At 39.1% G+C, this 23,351-nt stretch overlaps 1 protein-coding gene and 1 long non-coding RNA gene across 2 annotated transcripts; one reads left to right on the top strand and one right to left on the bottom strand.

Annotated features, from left to right (window-relative positions):
* Nucleotides 1–6,811: 6,811 nt before the first annotated feature.
* On the bottom strand, nucleotides 6,812–18,051 carry LOC133297588 (uncharacterized). The gene is made up of 3 exons (XR_009749664.1): nucleotides 17,871–18,051; nucleotides 12,734–12,813; nucleotides 6,812–7,046 (listed from the first exon to the last, which is right to left on the bottom strand). It is a non-coding gene; the product is annotated as an uncharacterized LOC133297588 (long non-coding RNA).
* A 2,256-nt stretch (nucleotides 18,052–20,307) lies between these two features.
* LOC133297599 (flavonoid 3',5'-hydroxylase 2-like) lies at nucleotides 20,308–22,927 on the top strand. Its single transcript, XM_061496766.1, has 2 exons — nucleotides 20,308–21,213; nucleotides 22,168–22,927. Exons 1-2 carry the CDS (start codon nucleotides 20,308–20,310, stop codon nucleotides 22,798–22,800), a joined length of 1,539 nt encoding a protein of 512 aa, XP_061352750.1. The 3' UTR covers nucleotides 22,801–22,927.
* Nucleotides 22,928–23,351: the final 424 nt, after the last annotated feature.

Below are 23,351 nucleotides of genomic sequence, written 5' to 3'. Positions count from 1 at the left end.
GTGGAGGTGGAGGCGGTGGTGGCGGTGGAGGTGGTGGCAGTGGGAACTGACCTACAGCAGAACCAGCTCTCATCTCCTTCAACATGACCCTCATCATAGTCATATTCGCCAAACGGTTCGCCTCAAAAGCATCCTCTGTGGCTTTCTGGTTTGCTTCCCTAACAGCGTCCATCATTGCCACATTGGCCAATCTAGTAGCCTCCTGCATCTCAGCCAATGCAGTCAAGATCGGGTCGGGTTGACCCTCAGCAGTCTCTCGTGTTCTCTTGGATCATACAATGACTCTGCACAAGTTACACAAATTATGAGTTGATCAGGCCCACGCAGTGTGATCACATATGCATCATCATAATAAACCTAACGAAGCAAACACACAAGACAGACAGAACCAAGCATCCTAATCATTGCAATACATACAGGCTTTTCCCTCGAACCATTGCTCTGATACAATAAAATGTAACACCCCGTATATATCCGGTAATGTTATCATATCATCGTATTAAGCTGCACTTAATTAAAAATGCGGAATATCTTTTTCTTTTCATTTATGACGTCATTATCATTACCAACTTGCTTAATTAATCGTTTAAATAAAACCATGCTTGTATGTAAATTGCAAAAGACAACTAACTGAATACCTCATTAATTAAAACGACAGATATAAGTCTCTAGTCACGGAACTACAACACGTATACCGGACAACCTACTAAGTTATACAACTCAACTCAAAGAACTAACATAAAGTGGCATGGACAAACCCCATGCTCACCCAAATAAGGCATCAAGCCCAACATGAGTCTCAACATCAACAGCATAATAATAAGGCGAAAAACATAAACAACATCCAATCCAGACATGTCAGCATAAATATAACAGCAATATTATCAGTTAAGCTCTGGCCTCCTGCCGCTAGAGGCATCAGCCCCCATATTACCTGAACCTGAAATAAGCGCCCCCAAACGTGGGGTGAGATCTCTAAACAAGAAATCTCAGTAAGACAAGGGGTCCTCAAGGATCTTCCACCCCAAGCTTACTTACATGTGCAATATAAGTTCTAAAAGCAGTAATTCAATATCAGTTCCAAAATCAGTGCAATGCAACAGATATTCATGTCATGTGTGTTATAACAATTCTACTTATCAGAGAAATGCAGGAATACGTCTATTACCCACATAAATACCAACCCATGTTGTACCAGCCCATGCTGTACCCGCTCACAGGAATACCCCTTGCCATCTTGTTTAGACGGAACACCACATACATATCATATAGCATTTGCACTTAACAGTTCAATAGTATTTCAGCAAAACAATACATGAAAACACATCATGCATATAAACCATCCCCCCATAGAGTATGGTGGAACAGACAATGGCTAAACTGAGGACACGAAAGCTTACCTTGCAAGCTAGCTATCACAGCCACGAGTCCACAATACCTCAGAGTCCACAAACAGCAAGATCGCAATCTAATTTAGGACCAGCAAGCATATCATTAAACATAGCTCGTAAGCATAAACATAAAGACTACGTTTTTCTTTTTACGTTTTACGTCTTAAGGCTTCCCACAAAGCCACAAGCCCTAAATCCCTTGATTCTGACTTAAATTCATTATTACAGAAGTACCTCATCATCATACTAGGGTCCACAAACCCATACAAGCCTTCTGTAGGAACAGTGCAGCCACTGTTCTTCGAAAACCTAGGATATCCGGATATATGTCGGGGGCATATCCGGATATCAATATCCGGATATTCAGATTCCAATATCCGGATATCAATATATGGATATCCATATCCGGATATTTCGCGACAGAATGCAGTTTCTGCATTTCGCGAAGATATCCATCAAAGGCCCAACTTTTACCAATTAAGAACGTCCAAGCATGCATTTTTAACCTCTTTTAAGTTCATAAATAGATTACATACTTGTTTAACTTATTAAACATGGAAAGACTCCACTTTTACTCAATAAAACACATGATCAAGGTTGGCGAAACTTACCCAAGCTTCAATCTCAGCAAGGGAATGCACTTGGAGCTCACTTGAAGCTCCTAAAGATTCTGACTTGGTCCAAACACGAAAATGAAGAACAACAAGGTTCTTTCCTCACCAAAAATGGCTTCTTGAGCCAACAAGAATAAAGTACAAGCTCTCAACCAACCCAAGCCATGAAGTCAGCCCTCACAACTCACACACAGAAGCTGGCCATCCAGAAAAGGCTGCCTTTCACCCTCACAAGGCTACACACCCTCACAAGGCTACACACAAGTGTTTACAAGGAGGAAGTGTGAATAAATCAAGAAAAGATAGCAACTTGGTCTCAAAAATGGAGAAGAGAACCCATGGACAAGGTTTAGAGAAGCTGGTCAGCCACCCTTTCACGTAGGAAATAACTGAATGCCTAGGGTTTTGTGCTAACAAGCATATATATAGTCACTTAACACTAAAACACACAGTATTAACTTTAATTGCTACGCTTGGCATATTAATCCCAAACTCAGGATTCTTAACCTACTCAATTTTACAAGAATTATCATATTTTTATTTTATTTTTCGCAGCACCTTTCCGGTACGCGCTTTACATAGCCAGTATCAATTTCTGGCACCAGTTCTCATTATTTTGACTTGAAACTTGGAATCACAGTCCTACATATTATTCTAGGAATATTCATGAACTTATTATAATTTTCCGGGATACTTTATCGGCACGCATTTATACCGACTAGCAGAATCGGTATCTGCACTTTTCATCCGAAAAGCGACTTTCAGCATTATTAACCACTTTCTATATTTATTTAAGCCTCATAACAATTATTAGGGTGAATTATGGAATTATTTCCTAATTTCACACAGTTAATTAATTAACTTCCTTAATTAACGGTGCGGGTTCTTACATCATAGCCCAAACAAAGCAGGATCACAATCTGTTTCGGACAAGCAATATATCAATAATCAGACTTAACAAGCATAAGACACAAAGACAACGCCTTTCCTTTACGTTTTACGTCTTTAGGCTTCTCACAAAGCCGCAAGCCCTTAATCACTTAGATTCTGCCTTACATTAATTGTTACAGAAGTCCACAGTAGCCAATCATGGGTCCACAAACCCAAAATAGCATTCTGTATGAACAATACCTTTACTATTCTCGGAAACCCAGAATATCCGGATATATGTCGGGGGCATATCCGGATATCAATATCCGGATATCTCTCTGCCAATATTCGGACATCAATATCCGGATATTCAGATCCTCATATCCGGATATCAATATTCGGATATCATATCTGGATGTTAATATCTGTATATCCATATCCGGATATTTCGCGACAGAATGCAGTTCTGCATTTCGCGAGATATCCTTCCCAAAGGTGGTTCATTTCATGCATACAGAAGCTCAAACATGCGATTTAAGGTGTGTTTAACCTTACCCAACCTTAAGTTATGATCTTTAGCTTGTTACATGCATCAAGGCTTCATTTTTAGTAAAGGAAACACAAGGTCATGGTTGGTCACACTTACCCAAGACTCAAACAGAGTAGCAAAAGCTCATGGAGCTCAACAAACAGCCCCCAAAGTCCAGACCTCAAGGTGCACGAAAATGGCACACGAGGCTTGGTTTTTCTTCACAAAGGTTGACACTTAGAGCTTCAACTACCAAGATAATGGCTTCACACTTCACCAAACCAAAAGTCAGCACCAAAAACTCACCAAGATTTATCAAATTTTTATTTTATTTTTCGCAACACATTTTCGGTACGCGCTTTTCCATAGCCAGTATCAGTTCTGGCACCAATTCTCATTATTTTAACTTGAAACTTGTTTTACAAGTCCTATATATTATTCTAGTGACATATACAGACTTTTTATAATTTTCCGCGATACTTTATCGGTACGCATTTATACCGAGTAGCAGAACCGGTATCTGCACCTTTCGTCAGAAAAGCGACTTTCAGCTTTAATAAACACATACCATAATTGTTTAAGCCTCATAATCATGGTAGTTAAAATCTGGATTTAAATCTTAAAATCCCGATTTTAACGATTTATTTTTGCTAAAACAGTTTAGATTTCACTTAAAATCCTTTCCAATATAAAATCCCGATTTAGACATTAACCTAAGTCCCGATTTTAAGATTTAAATCCCGATTTTAACTATTGGAATGATTTTAAGCAAGTTAGAAAAATTGTTGAATATAACATTGCTGATGTTTCATCCGAAGATGAATGGATTGTGGAAAATGAAAGAACTTTATCTCATGATGAAAGTTTAGATGAAGACAATTTTGAATGATGAAGATCACGTGGAACAGAATGTCTTCGATGATAATAACTTGAATGATTTATTAGCTTAGACCCTTAGAGTGTGACAATTGTATGCAAATGTATAAGGATGGTGGCAGGTAGTCTATTTTTTCTTAATTGTTTTTATACATAAGCATATGCATATAAAAATTTAATTTTAGAGTGCAGGTAAAATCTACGATTTTTATTACGATTTTACGATTTACGATTTTTTATTCCCTTTCCGATTTTAGGTAAAATCTCGATTTTCACTACCTTGCTCATAATAATTATTAGGGTCAATTATGGAATTATTTCCTAATTTATCATAATTAATTAATTAACTTCCTTAATTAACGGTGCGGGTTCTTACATTAGGGATTCTTCATCTCGAAGATTATGTTTGACCGGGGATTCTCCTTCGGGATTAATTTGTAATGCTTTCTTCTTTGTATCGATATTCAGCTTTTGCTTTTTCTTCTCACCAGCACCACGTCTGGCCATAATTTCCTTGATTTGGGGGGAAATGAAATCTGATTCAGAAGAAGAATCAGTAGAGGAACACGAGTTAGAGGAAGCAGAGACATCAAATGCAGATTTATAATTATCAAAATTCCTTTTCTTAAAAGGATATCCTGCTGGGTATATTACATTTAAAGGTAAGGGACTGTGACTCTTATGACTGCAAGAATCTTGTGCGATAGGAGATGAAGTATCGCGCGATGAGTTTGAAGAGGACGATCTAGGGTTACTGTATTAACAGACCTATAACTACATTCAGAACTCGAAGAAGAATCACTTGAAATCAAAATAGGACCAGTCATTCTAAAGGAAATCTTTGGAAACAAATATGAACTCTGTTGAGAAAGAGTTTTCGCGTTTTCGCGATCAGGTTGTCGCGAAGACGAAACAAATTCAAGTCGACGAACAAAAGGGAAACTGCTATCATTCACAAAAACTTTGAACAGGGCGCGACACACTTGTCAGTAAGCCACGCTTCCCTGGTTACCAACGACCTTGACCTAGGTAACAATCTAGAGGGAGGATTGGACGAGCCAGACCGTTCGGATAATCTGATAAAATTTACAAATTTGCGATTATCAGACATACCCAAGCACAAAGTAGAACGATGAAACAGATGAGGTAGTTAAAAATCACGAAAAGCATACCTGAGATTTATACTTCAGATGAATCAAACTATGAGCAGGACGTGTCAACACTGGAAAAGCAGAGGCAGTAAGCGAATGTTGAGGAACAAAGGATCTCCTATAGTTACAATGACAAGTTTTCCCTCCAAACCGAATAGCTCAGTACAAATATGAAAACTTTATCAAACGGATATTCCGAAGGTCACAAAACGTGTTGAGTTAAACGGTTTTACAGGGACACGTGGGAAGAAGGTAAAACGTTTGCACTTCAAAACAACCCACACTTACCCATAAAACACCCACGTAATTACAATAGTATTTAATGCTTCTGACAATTAACGTCTAATCCACTGTTCTTAAGCGGCTAAAAATCAAGATGACATTTCAACATGGCTATCACAGCAACATATAACCGCGCCAAAGAAATCTATCACGCACAAATATATATATACCTCACAGTTTTGCCACATGTCAAAATTGCAAGCTAGGGGGCAACTGATCTGGATAAAATATAGTAGGCCCATTAGAGGCCCAAAGATATATAAAGAAGCCCAATATCATGAAGGGCATGACGTGATGCCCCCATCGCGCATAAAACTGCCCTTTGGCATAAACTCCAAAGATACGAAAGCTAACTTAAGAGCCAAGGCAAAATCACTGCGCCATTGAGCTAATAAACAAAGGACAGCACCAGCTCGGCGCAACTCTATCAGGATAGCTCAACATTAAGAAGATAAGGCTATTCAGGCTCTAGCCAAACCTGCAGCATAGAAGCAGCTACTCAGAGGCCATATCGCCTTCAGAGGGCGGCAACAGAACCACTATATAAAACGAGGGTACATGTGCAGGTATGATCATCTAATTCATTAAGAATATACTCACACCTGCAACTGATACTGACTTAAGCATCAGAGTGTCATCGCAGGTACCCCCCACATCCTGATTCAAGGATCACGATAACAAAGGAGCAAAGTCTGTATTCTATCATCAGCAACCTCAAGCCCAAGAAGAAGAGCATCCTCACCACATCAACCGTGTGTGATTAGGCCCGATATACTTTGGCCAATCCATATTGTATTTGGTCTGATCATTGCATCCTCACAACATCAACCGTGTGTGATTAGGCCCGATATACTTTGTGTAACACTCCGTGTATACCCGGTTTGTTAACATGCCATCGTATTAAGCCACACTTAATTTAAAAGAATGCAGAATAACTTTTTCTTTTCAATTATGACGTCATTATCATTACCAAGTTGAACTACTTAATTCATTTCCAAAACATTGCCTGTATGTAATTTGCAATCAAACAACTAACTGAAATACCTCATATATTAAGTAACTGTGTCTCTAGTCACGGAACTACAACACGTAGACCGGACCATCCTGATAGTTTATACAACTCAAAACTACAAGCATAACTAACATCAATGTGGCATGGACAACCCCCATGCTCACCAAATATGGCAACAAATCCCAATAGAGTCTCAAATCCAATAACATGATAATAAATGTAAAACATGTCAGCATCCAAGCATATCATCGTAAAAACATAAATCTCAACTCAGCTCCGGCCTCCTGCCGCCCGAGGTATTAACCACTGAGGTACCTGATCCTGAAAAGTGTGCCCCAAACGTGGGGTGAGATCTCTAAAAAGAAATCTCAGTAAGACAAGGGGTTCTCAAGGACTCTTCCGCCCCAAGCTCACTTACAAGCATAATATAAGTTCAAAACAGTAATTTCAATGCATGTTCATATTAAGCATATATTTCATGACATCATAATCTCTTGCTCAACGAGCTAACATTTAACTCAGTAATCATGTGATGTATGAAAATGCGGTTCGAAGTAACAGTGACCGATTTCTTACACAAAAGTGCAGACTTTTATTTAGAATTCACAAGAACCGATAAAATAAAAGTAACCAAACAATGGCCATCTACACAGATAACGCACAATAACAGTAACATATGCTAATGATTTTTAAATTAATATGAGTTCTGAATCAACAGTAACATATAACAAAGATTATACTTAAAATTATGGATTCACAAATGGGATAGTTAAGTTTACCTTGGTTCATTTTTAGAACAAAAAATGAAAACTTTAGGGGTTGAGAAAACAACCAAAACCTTCAACAATGGTTTCTCCTTCAACAAGACTAGAGCTTTAATGGTTAGGTGATGTTTCAATGGAGGAGAAAGGGAGAAAAATGAAAACTTTGGAGAAGAAAGCTAAGACTCCAAGAAACTCCAAAGGGAAACCACACTGAGCTGCTGAGTTTCTTAAAAAAAAAACCTAGGGTTTTGATCCCCTTTTCTATTTATATTGTCACTTAAGGTAAACTAACAGTATTATTTTAATTAGTTCCGCACTTCGTTTAACTCTAAAATTTTAGATTCTTAACCTAGATGTTTTTCTAGGAATTTTCATATTTTTACTTCAAAGCTGACAGTATTAGCTCTGACACCAGTTCTCATTATTTTGACTTCAAACTTGATATTCCAGTCCTAAATATTAATCTAGGAATATTCATGCATTTATTATAATTTTTTGGGATACTTCACCGGTACGCATTTATACCGCGAAGCAGAACCAGTATCTGCACCTTTCGTCAGAAAAGTGACTTTCAACATTATTAATCACTTACCATAATTATTTAAGCCTCATAACAATTACTAGGGTCAATTATGAAATTATTTCCTAATTATCATATTTATTTAATTAATTTTGCTTAATTAACGGTGCGGGTTCTTACATTCACCCAACCCTTTTAAGGATTTTGTCCTCAAAATCAGAAACATACCTGTCTCGAAACTTAGGGTACTGCCGGAGAAGCTCGTCCTCACGCTCCCAAGTGCACTCCTCAGGAGTTCGTCCTGTCCACTACACCTTGACCATCAGAATGGTCTTGCTCCTCAGTTGCTTCTCGCCACGATCGAGAATGTGAACTTTGGGTCCCTATCACTGATGATACTCTCGGGCACCCCGTGAAGCTTCACAATCTCGCGAACATAAAGTCTGGCCAACTGCTCAGTAGTGAAGCTCACCTTTACTAGAAGAAAATGGGCAGACTTGGTCAATCTGTGTACAATGACCCAGATAGAGTCACAACAAGCCTGAGTCTTCGGCAAACGAACCACGAAGTCCATGGAAATGCTCTCCCATTTCCATTTTGGAATCTCAAGAGGTTGAAGCTTACCAGACGGCTTCTGGTGTTCTATCTTCACCTTCTGGAAAATCAAACACTTGGACACATAGACCGCTATGTCTTTCTTCATGCCCGGCCACCAGAAACTTCTCTTCAAGTCCTGATACATCTTTGTAGCACCAGGGTGTATAGTAAATTGGCCCTTGTGGGCCTCTGCCATCACCTCTTCGGTCAAAGGACCTCGAGGAATCACAATCCTCTTTTGGAAAGTCATCAAACCATCCTCATTCCAAGACACACCATCTTGGTTCTTCACGTAATCCAGGCACTCTCTTTGCACTTGCGCCTCTTTAATCTTTTCCATGAGCTCATTCTCAACCCTAACGGTTTCCATTTCGAGAAGTGCACCCCCAAACAAAGAGGTAACCGTCAGATCTTGAAACTTTTCAATAATATCATTGTCACCCAGCGTCAAACTGGATAGACTCACGGATTTCTGACTCAGAGCATCAGCTACCACATTAGCCTTACCAGGATGGTACTTCAACTCAAAGTTGTAGTCCTTCAGATACTCCATCCATCTCCTCTGTCTCATGTTCAGCTCCTTCTGATCAAACAGATACTTCAAACTCTTGTGGTCACTGAACACGGAAAACTTCATACCGAACAGATAATGCCTCCAAATCTTGAAAGCAAAAACAATAGCAGCCAACTCCAAATCATGAGTTGGGTAGTTCTTTTCATGAGGCTTGAACTGCCTCGAAGCATAGGCAATCACTTTGCCCAACTGCATCAACACACAACCCAGCCCCATTTCCGGAGGCGTCAATGTAAAGCTCAATCTCTTCAGCAGGATCAGGAATGACCAACACAGGTGCAGTCGTCAGTCTCTCCTTCAACTCCTGAAAGCATTCCTCACACTCGTGAGTCCACACAAATGGAGTCTCCTTCCGGGTAAGGCGAGTCAATGGTAGAACCATCGTGGAGAATCCCTTAATGAACCTCCGGTAGTAACCTGCCAAACCCAAGAAACTCCTCACCTCAGTAACCGTCTTGGGCCTCTCCCAATCTAACACGGCCTCAATCTTGTTGGGATCCACTGCAACTCCCTCAGCATAAATCACATGCCCAAGAAACTTCACAGACTTGAGCCAAAACTCACATTTCGAAGGCTTAGCATAAAAATTTTTCTCCTTCAGCACTTGCAACACAATCCTCAGATGCTCAGCATGCTCCTCCTCAGTCTTGGAGTAAATAAAGATATCGTCAATGAAGACGATCACAAACTGATCCAAATACGGCTGGAAATTTCTGTTCATGTAATCCTTGAACACTGCGGGTGCATTGGTGAGTCCAAAAGGAATCACCATATACTCATAGTGACCGTATCTCGAACGAAACGCAATCTTTGGGACATCCCCCGGCTTCACCCGAATCTGATGGTATCTGGACCGGAGATCAATCTTCAAGTACACACAAGCACCCCTGAGCTGATCCAACAAATCATCTATACGCGGAAGGGGATACTTGTTCTCAATTGTCACCTTGTTCAGCTACCTGTAGTCAGTGCACAATCGCATAGTCCCATTTTTCTTTTTTACAAAGATGACCGGTGCTCCTCATGGAGACACACTCGGTCGAATGAAGTCTTTCGCTGAAAGATCCTCAATATGCTTCTTCAGCTCTGCCAACTCTGGTGGCGACATCCGATATGGAGCTAATGAAATAGGCCCCAGCAACTGAAGTATAACAATCCTTGGCCATATGGCCACTCTTTCCACACTTGAAACATAGCAGCTCTCTAATAGCACAACATCCAACATGCTCCTTTCCGCATCCTACACATCTAGGTGTAGAAAGAGGTCTAGCAAAACCTCCCTGTTGTGAAGAAGTCTTCTTGAACTGACTAGGCGCCTGCCTAGCAGCCAACTGCTTCCCCTTCCCTTTTCCACCGAACTTCCTGTCCTTCCAGGAAGTGGAACCGCTGGTTCCCTTAAACTCAGCTACCTTGGCCCTCTTAGCCTTACTCACAATGCAAACGTCCTCAATGTCTCGACACTGCTGAATCAAAGTGCCGAAGTCTCTAGATGCCGCTCCAGCAATCCTGTCAGCTATCTCCTCATTAAGTCCCCTGCGGAACTTAGCAGCCAAAAATGTTGGAGTAGGCATGGCAATACGGAAATGTGCAAACTTAGCCAGTTCATTGAACTTAGCCAAGTAGTCGTCTACAGACAACGAGCCTTGTACCAGGTGATCAAACTCCCCTTGCTTACGCTCCTGCGCGTCGTAGGGAAAATATCTCCCTAGGAAGCAGTCTTCAAAGAATGGCCATGTCATGACATGACCCTGCATCTCATAAGCCAGAGAGGTGTTCGTCCACCGCTCGTGAGCGTCGCCCTCCAACATGTAAGTAGCAAACATCAACTTCTGTGGGTCAGTACACTGCATCACCCTGAATATCTTGTCCAGGGCCTAAGCCATCTCGCTGCAGCAATAGGATCATACGATCCATCAAAAGAAGGTGGCTTATGCTTATGGAAAGCATTCAGCCGGCGGTCAATCTCATCTCTATCCTCAACAGGCTCGAGGTAGGGCTGCATCATCCCAGTAAGATGAGTGGCACCCTCAATGTTGCTCTGACTCTCGTCTTGATGACTGGGTGGAGGCAATGGTGGTGGTGGCAGTGGAGGTGGTGGCGGAGGATGCTGGCCACCAACAGGACCAGTCCTCATCTCCTCCAGCATGACCCTCACCATGGTCATGTTAGCCAGACGATTAGCCTCCAACACATCCTCTGTGGCTTTCCTATTCGCCTCTTTGACAGCGTCCAGCATAGCCTGGTTAGCCACTCTCACGGCTTCCTGGTCGGCTTGTCGAGCCGCCTGCATCTCAGCCAATGCAGCCAGGACCGGGTCGGGTTGACCCTCACGTGTCTCTCGGTCCCTCCGAGGTAGTACCATGACTCTGCAAAAGTTACACAAAGAATGAGTTGATCAGGCCCACGCAATGTGGTCACGCATGCATCATCATAGTAAAACCCAAAGGAAACACAACAGACAAAACACACTGCAGAAATCCTAAGTCATTGCAATACATACAGGCTTTTCCCTAGAAGGTGCTCTGATACCATAAAATGTAACATCCCGTGTATACCCGGTTTGTTAACATGTCATCGGATTAAGCCACACTTAATTTAAAAGAATGTGGAATAACTTTTTCTTTTCAATTATGACGTCATTATCATTACCAAGTTGAATTACTTAATTCATTTCCAAAACAATGCCTGTATGTAATTTGCAATCAATCAACCAACTGAAATACCTCATATATTAAGTAACTGTGTCTCTAGTCACGGAACTACAACACGTAGACCGGACCATCCTGATAGTTTATACAACTCAAAACTACAAGCATAACTAACATCAATGTGGCATGAACAATCCCCATGCTCACCAAATATGGCAACAAAGCCCAACAGAGTCTCAAATCCAATAACATGATAATAAATGTAAAACATGTCAGCATCCAAGCATATCATCATAAAAACATAAATCTCAACTCAGCTCCGGCCTCCTGCCGCCTGAGGTATTAACCTCTGAGGTACCTGATCCTGAAAAATGTGCCCCAAACGTGGGGTGAGATCTCTACAACGAAATCTCAGTAAGACAAGGGGTCCTTAAGGACTCTTCCCCCAAGCTCACTTACAGGCATAATATAAGTTCAAAACAGTAATTTCAATGCATGTTCATGTTAAGCATATATTTCATGACATCATAATCTCTTGCTCAACGAGCTAACATTTAACTCAGTAATCATGTGATGTATGCAAATGCGGTTCGACTGGCCAGGGAATAGGATAGGGATTATGCACGTCTGCGACCCATCTAAACATAATAGTCGCAGTCTTATGCCTTACACACCAGAGTCGCTGTCTGATTGTGTAAGTAAACAACATCACTTCCATACCCTACATGCCTTACACACTAGAGTCGCAGTCTGATTGTGTAAGTAATCAACAGACATATTCACATATCTCAGGCATATATCAATGCATATAACATTTTCATAAAAGCATGCCATGCATATAAACCACCCTCCCAAGGAGGTCGGTGGAACAAACAACAGATCAATCCGAGGACACGAAAACTTACCTGTATCCGTATGCCCCTCCGACTCAAACTCGGTAGCACAAGGTTCCACACCACAAATAGAATCCAATGCGCTCACAGATCTGGTTCAATGACCATCACAGTATCAATATACATATTCTAAAATTCCAAGAAAATCGGGTATTATTTTCTTTTTCATTTCGAACCTGGAGATCCTTTCTAAGATATATTGTTTAACTTAATTAATTTTAGATAATTATTATTTTATAAATATATATATATATAGCCACAAAATATATTTATTTATTATATATATATAAACGAAACGAAAGTCTATACACGGCTCCCTGTACGAAAGTAAACAAACTTTTATATATACGACTCCCTGTACGAAAGTAAACCAACTTTTATATATATATATATATATATATATATATATATATATAAAAGCAACTTGGACATGTAGATTCAGAAAAACATTATCCATCTTCACTAACAGTGACCGATTTCTTACACAAAAGTGCAGACTTTTATTTAGAATTCACAACAACCGATAAAACAAAAGTGACCAAACAATGGCCATCTACAGAGATAACGCACAATAACAGCATCATATGCGAATTATTTTTAAATTAATATGAGTTCTGAATCAACAGTAACATATAACAAAGATTATACTCAAAATTATGGATTCACTAAAGGGATAATTCAGTTTACCTTGGTTCCTTTCTAGAACAGAAAAATGAAAGCTTTAGGGGTTGAGAAAACACTCAAAACCTTCAACAATGGTTTCTCCTTCAACAAGACTAGAGCTTTAATGGTTGAGAGATGTTTCAATGGAGGAGAAAGGGAGAAAAATGAAAACTTTGGAGAAGAAAGCTAAGTCTCCAAGAAACTCCAAAGGGAAACCACACTCAGCTGCTAAGTTTCTTAAAAAAAAAACCTAGGGTTTTGATCCCCTTTTCTATTTATATTGTCACTTAAGGTAAACTAACAATATTAGTTTAATTAGTTTCGCACTTCGTTTAACTCTAAAATTTTAGATTATTAACCTAGATATTTTTGTAGGAATTTTCATATTTTTATTTTTATTTTTTTGAAACACTTTTTCGGTACGCACTTTTCACGCTGACAGTATTAGCTCTGACACTAGTTCTCATTATTTTGACTTCAAACTTGATATTCCAGTCCTAAATATTAATCTAGGAATATTCATGCATTTATTATAATTTTTTGGGATACTTCACCGGTACGCATTTAAACCGTGAAGCAGAAACAATATCTGCACCTTTCGTCAGAAAAGCGACTTTCAACATTATTAATCACTTACCATAATTATTTAAGCCTCATAATAATTATTAGGGTCATTTATGGAATTATTTTCTTATTATCATATTTATTTAATTAATTTCCTTAATTAAAGGTGCAGGTTCTTACATTCACCCCACCTTTTTAAGGATTTTGTCCTCAAAATCAGAAACATACTTGTCTCGAAACTCAGGGTACTGCCGGAGAAGCTCGTCCTCACGCTCCCAAGTGCACTCCTCAGGAGTTCATCCTGTCCACTGCACCTTGACCATTAGAATGGTCTTGCTCCTCAGCTGCTTCTCGCCACGATCGAGAATCTTGAGTGGTCCAACGGGAGTCTTTAGGTTCTCCCGAACCTCCATATCATCGGGTTGCACCACTTGCGATGGATCTGCTATGTATCTCCAAAGCTGAGACACGTGAAACACGTCGTGGATGTTGGCCAAGTTTGGAGGCAAGGTAAGCCGGTAGGCAACAGGCCCTACCCTACGAAGAATCTGGTATGGCCCAATGAATCGCGAGCTAAGCTTCCTCACTCCGAGGGCCCGACCAACACCAGTGACAGATGATAGTCTCACAAACACGATCTCACCCTCACTGAACTCCAGTGGTCGATGCTTGACATCTTAATAGCTCTTCTGGCGATTCTGCGTCTGCTTCAGCTTTTCCCTGATCATCTGGATCTGCTGGGTAGTATCTTGGACAAAGTCCAAGCCAAATAACTCCTTATCTCCAACCTCAGACCAATAGGTAAGAGTCCGACACCTCCTACCATACAGTGCCTCGTAGAGTGCCATGCCCATGCTAGCATGGAAACTGTTGTTGTAAGAAAACTCAACCAATGGCAGGTACCTATCCCATGCTGAACTCTGCTCCAATGTGCAAGCCCTCAACATGTCCTCCAAGGTCTGGATGGTCCGCTCAGTCTGTCCATCAGTCTGAGGGTGATAGGTTGTACTCAATCTCAACTGAGTACCACAAGCTCCCTGCAACGCCTCGCAGAACCGAGATGTGAACTTTGGGGCCCTATCACTGATGATACTCTCGGGCACCCCGTGAAGCCTCACAATCTCGCGAAGATTAAGTCTGGCCAACTGCTCAGTAGTGAAGCTCACCTTTACTGGAAGAAAATGGGCAGACTTGGTCAGTCTGTCTACAATGACCCAGAAAGAGTCACAACCACCCTGAGTCTTCGGTAAACCCACCACGAAGTCCATGGAAATGCTCTCCCATTTCCATTTCGGAATCTCAAGAGGTTGAAGCTTACCAGACGGCTTCAGGTGTTCTATCTTCACCTTCTGGCAAATCAAACACTTGGACACATAGACCGCTATGTCCTTCTTCATTCCCGGCCACCAGAAACTTCTCTTCAAGTCCTGATACATATTTGTAGCACCAGAGTGTATAGTAAATTGGCCCTTGTGGGCCTCTCCATCACCTCTTTGGTCAAAGGACCTCGAGGAATCACAATCCTCTTTTGGAAAGTCATCAAACCATCCTCATTCCAAGACAAACCATCTTGGTTCTTCACGTAATCCAGACACTCTCTTTGCACTTGCGTCTCTTTAATCTTTTCCATGAGCTCATTCTCAACCCTAACGGTCTCCATTTCGAGAAGTGCACCCCCAAACAAAGAGGTCACCGTCAGATCTCAAAACTTCTTAATAATATCATAGTCACCAATCATCAAACTGGAAAGACTCACGGATTTCCGACTCAGAGCATCAGCTACCACATTGGCCTTGCCAGGATGGTACTTGAACTCAAAGTCGTAGTCCTTTAGATACTCCATCCATCTCCTCTGTCTCATGTTTAGCTCCTTCTGATCAAACAGATACTTCAAACTCTTGTGATCACTGAACACGGCAAACTTCATACCGAACAGATAATGCCTCCAAATCTTGAAAGCAAAAACAATAGCAGCCAACTCCAAATCATGAGTTGGGTAGTTCTCCTCATGAGGCTTCAGCTGCCTCGAAGCATAGGCAATCACTTTGCCCAACTGCATCAACACACAGCCCAGCCCCTTTCCGGAGGCGTCAGTGTAAAGCTCAATCTCCTCAGCAGGATCAGGAAGGACCAACACAGGTGCAGTCGTCAGTCTCTCCTTCAACTCCTGAAAGCATTCCTCATACTCGTGAGTCCACACAAATGGAATCTCCTTCCGAGTAAGGCGAGTCAATGGTAGAACCATCGTGGAGAATCATTTAATGAACCTCCGGTAGTAACCTGCCAAACCCAAGAAACTCCTCACCTCAGTAACTGTCTTGGGCCTCTCCCAATCTAACACGACCTCAATCTTGTTGGGATCCACTGTAACTCCCTCAGCATAAATCACATGCCCAAGAAACTTCACAGACTTGAGCCAAAACTCACATTTCGAAGGCTTAGCATAAAGCTTTTTCTCCTTAAGCACTTGCAACACAATCCTCAGGTGCTCAGCATGCTCCTCCTCAGTCTTAGAGTAAATAAAGATATCGTCAATGAAGACGATCACAAACTGATCCAAATACGGCTGGAAAATTCTGTTCATGTAATCCATGAACACTGCAGGTGCATTGGTGAGTCCAAAAGGAATCACCATATACTCATAGTGACCGTATCTCGAACGAAACGCGGTCTTTGGGACATCCTCCGGTTTCACCCGAATCTGATGGTATCCGGACCGGAGATCAATCTTCGAGTACACACAAGCACCCCTGAGCTGATCCAACAAATCATCAATACGCGGAAGGGGATATTTGTTCTTGATTGTCACCTTGTTCAGCTGCCTGTAGTCAGTTCACAATCCCATAGTCCCATCTTTCTTTTTCACAAAGATGACCGGTGCTCCCCATGGAGACACACTCGGTCGAATGAAGTCTTTCGCTGAAAGATCCTCAATATGCTTCTTCAGCTCTGGCAACTCTAGTGGCGACATCCGATATGGAGCTAATGAAATAGGCCCCACACCAGGAAACAAATCTATAGAGAACTCTATCTCCCGCTGTGGCGGAAACTCAGGAATCTCCTCACAAAACACCTCGAGGAATTCTCCAACCACAGAAATGCCAGCGAAATCCTCCTGTGTCCCACTCACCAAACCTCCCAACATGAGATAACCAAATGCCCCTTCTCTCAAGGCTCTCCTAACTCGGTATCACAAGGGTCCACACCACAAATAGAATCCAATGCGCTCACAGATCTGGTTCAATGACCATCACAGTATCAATATACATATTCTAAAATTCCAAGAAAATCGGGTATTATTTTCTTTTTCATTTCGAACCTGGAGATCATTTCTAAAATATATCGTTTAACTTAATTAATTTTAGATAATTATTATTTTATAAATATATATATATATATAACCACAAAATATATTTATTTATATATATATATATATATATATATATATCTATATATATATATATATATATATATATATATATATATATATATATAAACGAAACTAAAGTCTATACACGGCTCCCTGTACGAAAGTAAATAAACTTTTATATATACGGCTCCCTGTACTCTCCCTGTACGAAAGTAAACAAACTTTTATATATATATATATATATATATATATATATATATATATATATATATATATATATAAAAGCAACTTGGACATATAGATTCAGAAAAACATTATCCATCTTCACTAACAGTGACCGATTTCTTACACAAAAGTGCAGACTTTTATTTAGAATTCACAACAACCGATAAAACAAAAGTGACCAAACAATGGCCATCTACAGAGATAACGCACAATAACAGTAACATATGCTAATGATTTTTAAATTAATATGAGTTGTGAGTCAACAGTAACATATAATAAAGATTATATTCAAAATTATGAATTCACAAAAGGGATAGTTAAGTTTACCGTGGTTCCTTTTTAGAACAGAAAAATGAAAGCTTTAGGAGTTGAGAAAACACCCAAAACCTTCAACAATGGTTTCTCCTTCAACAAGACTAGAGCTTTAATGGTTAGGTGATATTTCAATGGAGGAGAAAAGGAGAAAAATGAAAACTTTGGAGAAGAAAGCTAAGACTCCAAGAAACTCCAAAGGGAAACCACACTCAGCTGCTAAGTTTCTTAAAAAAAAAACTAGGGTTTTGATCCCCTTTTCTTTTTATATTGTCACTTAAGGTAAACTAACAGTATTAGTTTAATTAGTTCCGCACTTCGTTTAACTCTAAAATTTTAGATTCTTAACCTAGATATTTTTCTAGGAATTTTAATATTTTTATTTTATTTTTTTGCAACACTTTTTCGGTACGCATTTTTCACGCTGACAGTATTAGCTTTGACACCAGTTCTCATTATTTTGACTTCAAACTTGATATTCCAGTCCTAAATATTAATATAGGAATATTCATACATTTATTATAATTTTTCGGGATACTTCACCGGTACACATTTATACCGCGAAGCAGAACCAGTATCTGCACCTTTCGTCAGAAAAATGACTTTCAACATTATTAATCACTTACCATAATTATTTAAGCCTCGTAATAATTACTAGGGTCAATTATGGAATTATTTCCTAATAATCTTATTTATTTAATTAAATTCCTTAATTAACGCGAGTTCTTACATTTTTGCCAGTCCATATTGTATTTGGTCTGATCAGCACCCCTACTCTATATGAACCGTATACACTTTTATGTTTGGGTATAAAATAAATTTATCTCGTATAAAATAACAAACATTAAATTCATAATAAATATTTTACAAATAAATCAAGCACTGATACTTTAAGAAAATATGGGTAGCAGAGTAACCCCGTTAAAAAATGAGGCTATGAACTCGCAAGTTGCGACACCTGTAACATCTACCACAATAAATTTGGACTTTCCACTGCTAAACATCACTTCAGTAAGGTTTCCCTTTACGGTTATGGTAAAAATCACTGAACTCACTTTTAGCCTGAAATCAATCATCGTGTTTTTAAAAAGCTATTCTTCCACTTTATACAAAAAAAGAAAAAGAAAAGAAGAAGCTATTCTTCCACAAAAGAACGTTAGCTGCAATCACTTGCACTTGTTAGGTTGGACTTGGACTTTTTGGTTGCACACTTTATATCAGCTCACCTGCCCCCAGATTTGCCACTTTCCTAGTTTGCAAGGATTAATCAATTTCCAAATTCAGAAAGGTTTATGAAAACCCAATTCATTAAAAAATCTTACTAATTTAACTGTGAGGACATTAATGGTTGACACAACTTTGTAATAGCAAACCAGTGAATTAAATTTTCCCTACTTCTCCCAAAGTAGCTCAGTTGGTAATTGAGCTTCTAAGGATTTGATTGAGACAAGTGTTCAAATTATGCCTCTCTCCTGGATTAGAGGATTAGTCTCATCTTTTTTCTGATGGCGAAGCTCAATGCACCTGCCCTTTCAATAAGTGGAATAGCCTTTGGAGTGTACTCTGAGGATAAAAATTTCCCTACTTCTATAAATCGCTAAGTTCAAATATCTATTCTGACCGTACAAAGAAACATTTGCCATTTACTCTCAATTTTTTCTTCCCAAAATAAAAATCAATTATGATCAAGTGCTTATGCTTGCTACTAGTTCAAATTTATTTATTTATTTATTTGTTTTCCTTAAGTCATTAACAAGATATTTAATTTTTTTTTTTGAAAAAGATACTAGTGTCCGAATAATTTTGACAAGAGAGAAAGCTTGATAACATCTTTTCAATAAGTTATCATTCTTTGTTGACAACTTTGAAAACGTGTTAATAAATTACTTTTTATAATAATAATAAGTCTCACACACGCCCTAACGTACCCATCATTAATCACTTAAGTACTTATCATTTATCAAAATTTCTGCCATAAACTCCATAGTCAACCATAAATAGATTGTTGGTTGAATAAGTTTAATATATAGTTTGTAAAATATTATGGAAAAATGTGTATGCGAAAGTGTGTCTAGTTAATATTGTTCCGCACAAACAGTGCATTACAATTAGCAAGGTAATAAATACTCGTTAAAAGAATGTAAAATATAGTATAATGAAAATATGTAAGAATCTCATTTCTTTTTTTAGAATTCTTTGGTAGCTAGGAATGAATGAAATCAGCATTTAGCAACTGCTGAAAACAGGAAAATATAGGGCAAATACTGCACGAAGCAGGATAAACTCCACTGTCCTTGTTTGGTAAACATTGGTGGAAACGTGACATGCGTGAAGGACTCTTCCTAACGGTATTTGACACGCATGTTAAATATCTCAGTACTCCTTTCTTGAGTCATCAGTACGTAGTTCACAGTCACACACGCTTCATAGCTACTAGCTAGCGAGCCTCACTATGGCCAACCTCGATTTTCTGTTCCTTCTCAAAGAAATTGCTGTGTCCATTTTGATCTTCTTGATTACCCGTTTCTCTTTTCGTTCACTTCTCAAAAACCAACACCGAAAACTCCCACCTGGACCAAGAGGTTGGCCAGTTTTAGGTGCACTTCCACTCATGGGAAGCATGCCTCATGTCACCCTTTCAAAAATGGCCAAAAAATATGGACCCGTTATGTACCTCAAAATGGGCACAAATAGCATGGTTGTGGCTTCTACTCCTGCTGCAGCGCGTGCATTTCTCAAAACCCTTGACCAAAACTTCTCAAACCGTCCTCCAAATGCTGGAGCAACTCACTTAGCTTATGATGCACAGGACATGGTGTTTGCTGATTATGGGTCTAGGTGGAAGTTGCTTAGGAAACTAAGCAACTTGCACATGCTTGGTGGAAAGGCTCTCGATGATTGGGCACAAGTTCGAGACCAAGAGATGGGGTATATGCTTCGTGCAATGTATGATTGTAGCAAGAAAGGTGAGGCTGTTGGGGTGGCTGAGATGTTGACTTATGCCATGGCTAATATGATTGGTCAAGTGATACTAAGTCGTCGTGTGTTTGAGTCAAAAGGTTCTGAGTCAAATGAGTTCAAAGACATGGTTGTTGAGCTCATGACCTCTGCTGGGTACTTTAACATTGGTGATTTTATACCTTCTCTTGCATGGTTGGACTTGCAAGGCATAGAGCGTGGAATGAAGATCTTACACAAGAAGTTTGATTTGTTGTTGACAAAGATGATCGAGGAACATGCGGCTTCTAGTCATAAAAGAAAGGTTAAACCTGATTTCTTAGACGTTGTCATGACTCATCATAGAGAAAGCTCTGATGGGGAGAGACTAACACTCACCAACATCAAGGCACTGCTCTTGGTATAACCCTTTGCTCACTTCTGAATTTTGTCTTTCTGTTTTATTTTTTATTTGTTTTACTTTAAACTAAAACAAATTAACTGAAAGTGCAATTATATAATCCAAACGCAATAACTGGACTAAAGCAACGGGGCAAGGATAGATTCTAAAAACATGTGTTGCGTGCCTTATACTTTCTATATAACATCTTATAAGTTATCTTTAGGCCAATATTTCATTCACGTATTTTTTTTTAACTCTACGTGATAATTTTAACATCTTCATAATTTTTCCCAGTTAAGGAAAATAAAAAAAAATTATATCATAATATTTAAATGTTGTTTAAAAAAATTTTCTTCTATTTTGTATAAAATATAATAGTTATTCTTTTACCTTTCTTTTCTTAATTTACTGTGAATATTTTTTCTTTACCTAACTATGACGTATTTTATTCTCTTTCTCTTCTAGCATTAAAATGTTTACAAAATACCAAATAAATAGAATGAAAACATGACGTTGATATTTGATAAGTAGAATGAAACTAAACAAAGCAGTCTATAAGCTATTATTTTCTTGGGTATAAGCTTAAGTACATTAAAATGGGCAAGAGCTCGGGTACATTAAAATGTTAGCTAAGCGTGCCCCTACATTGGGTAAGAGCTTTAGGAATTGGAACCACGGAAAGTGATGTCTCAAGAGAGCACGATAAAGTTGTTTCTTTTAATAGGAAGGTTATTAATTTGAATTTAAAAAATAAGTTTTATTTTTATTTTTTTGCAAAAATATAAAGATAAAGCTGGCTATAATGAACGTAAAAGTATAAGGATAAGGCTATAAATATTGAACTCTCATCCCTACCCTCCCAATAGACCCTATATATCGGGTTTGTCTTTTTTATGTTTTTTTTTTTTTTTTTTTAATAATGTTTATAGTTTGAGATTTTTTTCTAACTACCTATATGCTCGCATGGAATAGAATCTATTCACCGCAGGAACTGATACATCTTCCAGTATCATAGAGTGGGCACTAGCAGAGATGTTGAAAAACCCGAGAATCATGCGAAGAGCTCATGAAGAAATGGACCAAGTCATAGGCAAGCAACGACGCCTCCAAGAATCTGATCTGCAGAAGCTTCCTTATTTGCAAGCAATTTGCAAAGAGACATTCAGAAAGCATCCATCAACCCCACTGAACTTGCCTCGAATCTCTGCGGAACCATGCCAAGTGAATGACTATTACATCCCCAAGAACACTAGGCTGAGTGTGAACATATGGGCCATAGGACGAGATCCTGATGTGTGGGATAACCCATTGGATTTTAATCCAGAAAGGTTTCTCAGTGGGAAAAATGCCAAAATTGATCCACGTGGAAATGATTTTGAGCTAATTCCATTCGGTGCTGGGAGAAGGATTTGTGCTGGGACTAGGATGGGGATTGTGCTTGTTCATTACATTTTGGGCACATTGGTGCATTCATTTGAATGGAAGCTACCAAATGGTGTTGGGGAGTTGAACATGGAAGAGGCCTTTGGGCTTGCCTTACAGAAACAGGTCCCTCTTTCTGCTATTGTTACCCCAAGGTTACCCCCAAATGCTTACATTCCTTAAGAGTTTTGCTTTGGTTCACCAATTCTGTCTACTTGTCTAAATGCTTGAAGGTTTTCAAATATTTAAATAAGTGTCTGTGTTTTTTTTCTTCTTTTTTTTAGTACAGAAATAAGTGTTTGTGTTACAAAGGCATATATGTATTTTGGATAATTTTATGTTAAATCGTCTACCGTTGGTTTTAAATTTTATTCTCCTTTTCTAGATCGCTCTCCCCCATCTTATCTCCCCAGATCTCTAAGTTGGGCTATATATTTTTGTTTTCATAATTTCTTGACACAAGTTTTTATCTCAACATGTTGAAACGTTAAGCAATTAAATTCGTTCAAGAAGATTACAATTATGAAATTGAATAATTCATTTTCTCTATTTCTTTGCTTCAGTAATCACACAAAGTTTTAAGTTTGATAAAAATTGGCTCGGAGCTAAATTGTGTAGGAATCCATGGATGGATTCATATGCATATTTTGTATATTGAACTTTTCTGGATTTCAGGAGAAAAATAATAATGGGACAAGATCCCTGGTTAGTCCAATATATAGTCGTTATGCTGC

The sequence above is a fragment of the Gastrolobium bilobum genome, unplaced genomic scaffold (assembly GCF_033153095.1).
Source record: "Gastrolobium bilobum isolate Gb01-03AN ecotype WA unplaced genomic scaffold, APGP_CSIRO_Gbil_v1 utg89274, whole genome shotgun sequence".
NCBI classification, from domain to species: Eukaryota; Viridiplantae; Streptophyta; class Magnoliopsida; order Fabales; family Fabaceae; genus Gastrolobium; species Gastrolobium bilobum.
This window is presented reverse-complemented; position numbering and strand designations above follow the sequence as displayed.

Bases quoted from the DNA above. Each gene is read 5' to 3' on its own strand.
- LOC133297599 (XM_061496766.1), top strand. From the start codon at position 20,308: ATGGCCAACCTCGATTTTCTGTTCCTTCTCAAAGAAATTGCTGTGTCC. The intron at 21,214-22,167 runs GTATAACCCTTT...CGCATGGAATAG, and splicing joins ACATCAAGGCACTGCTCTTG to AATCTATTCACCGCAGGAAC.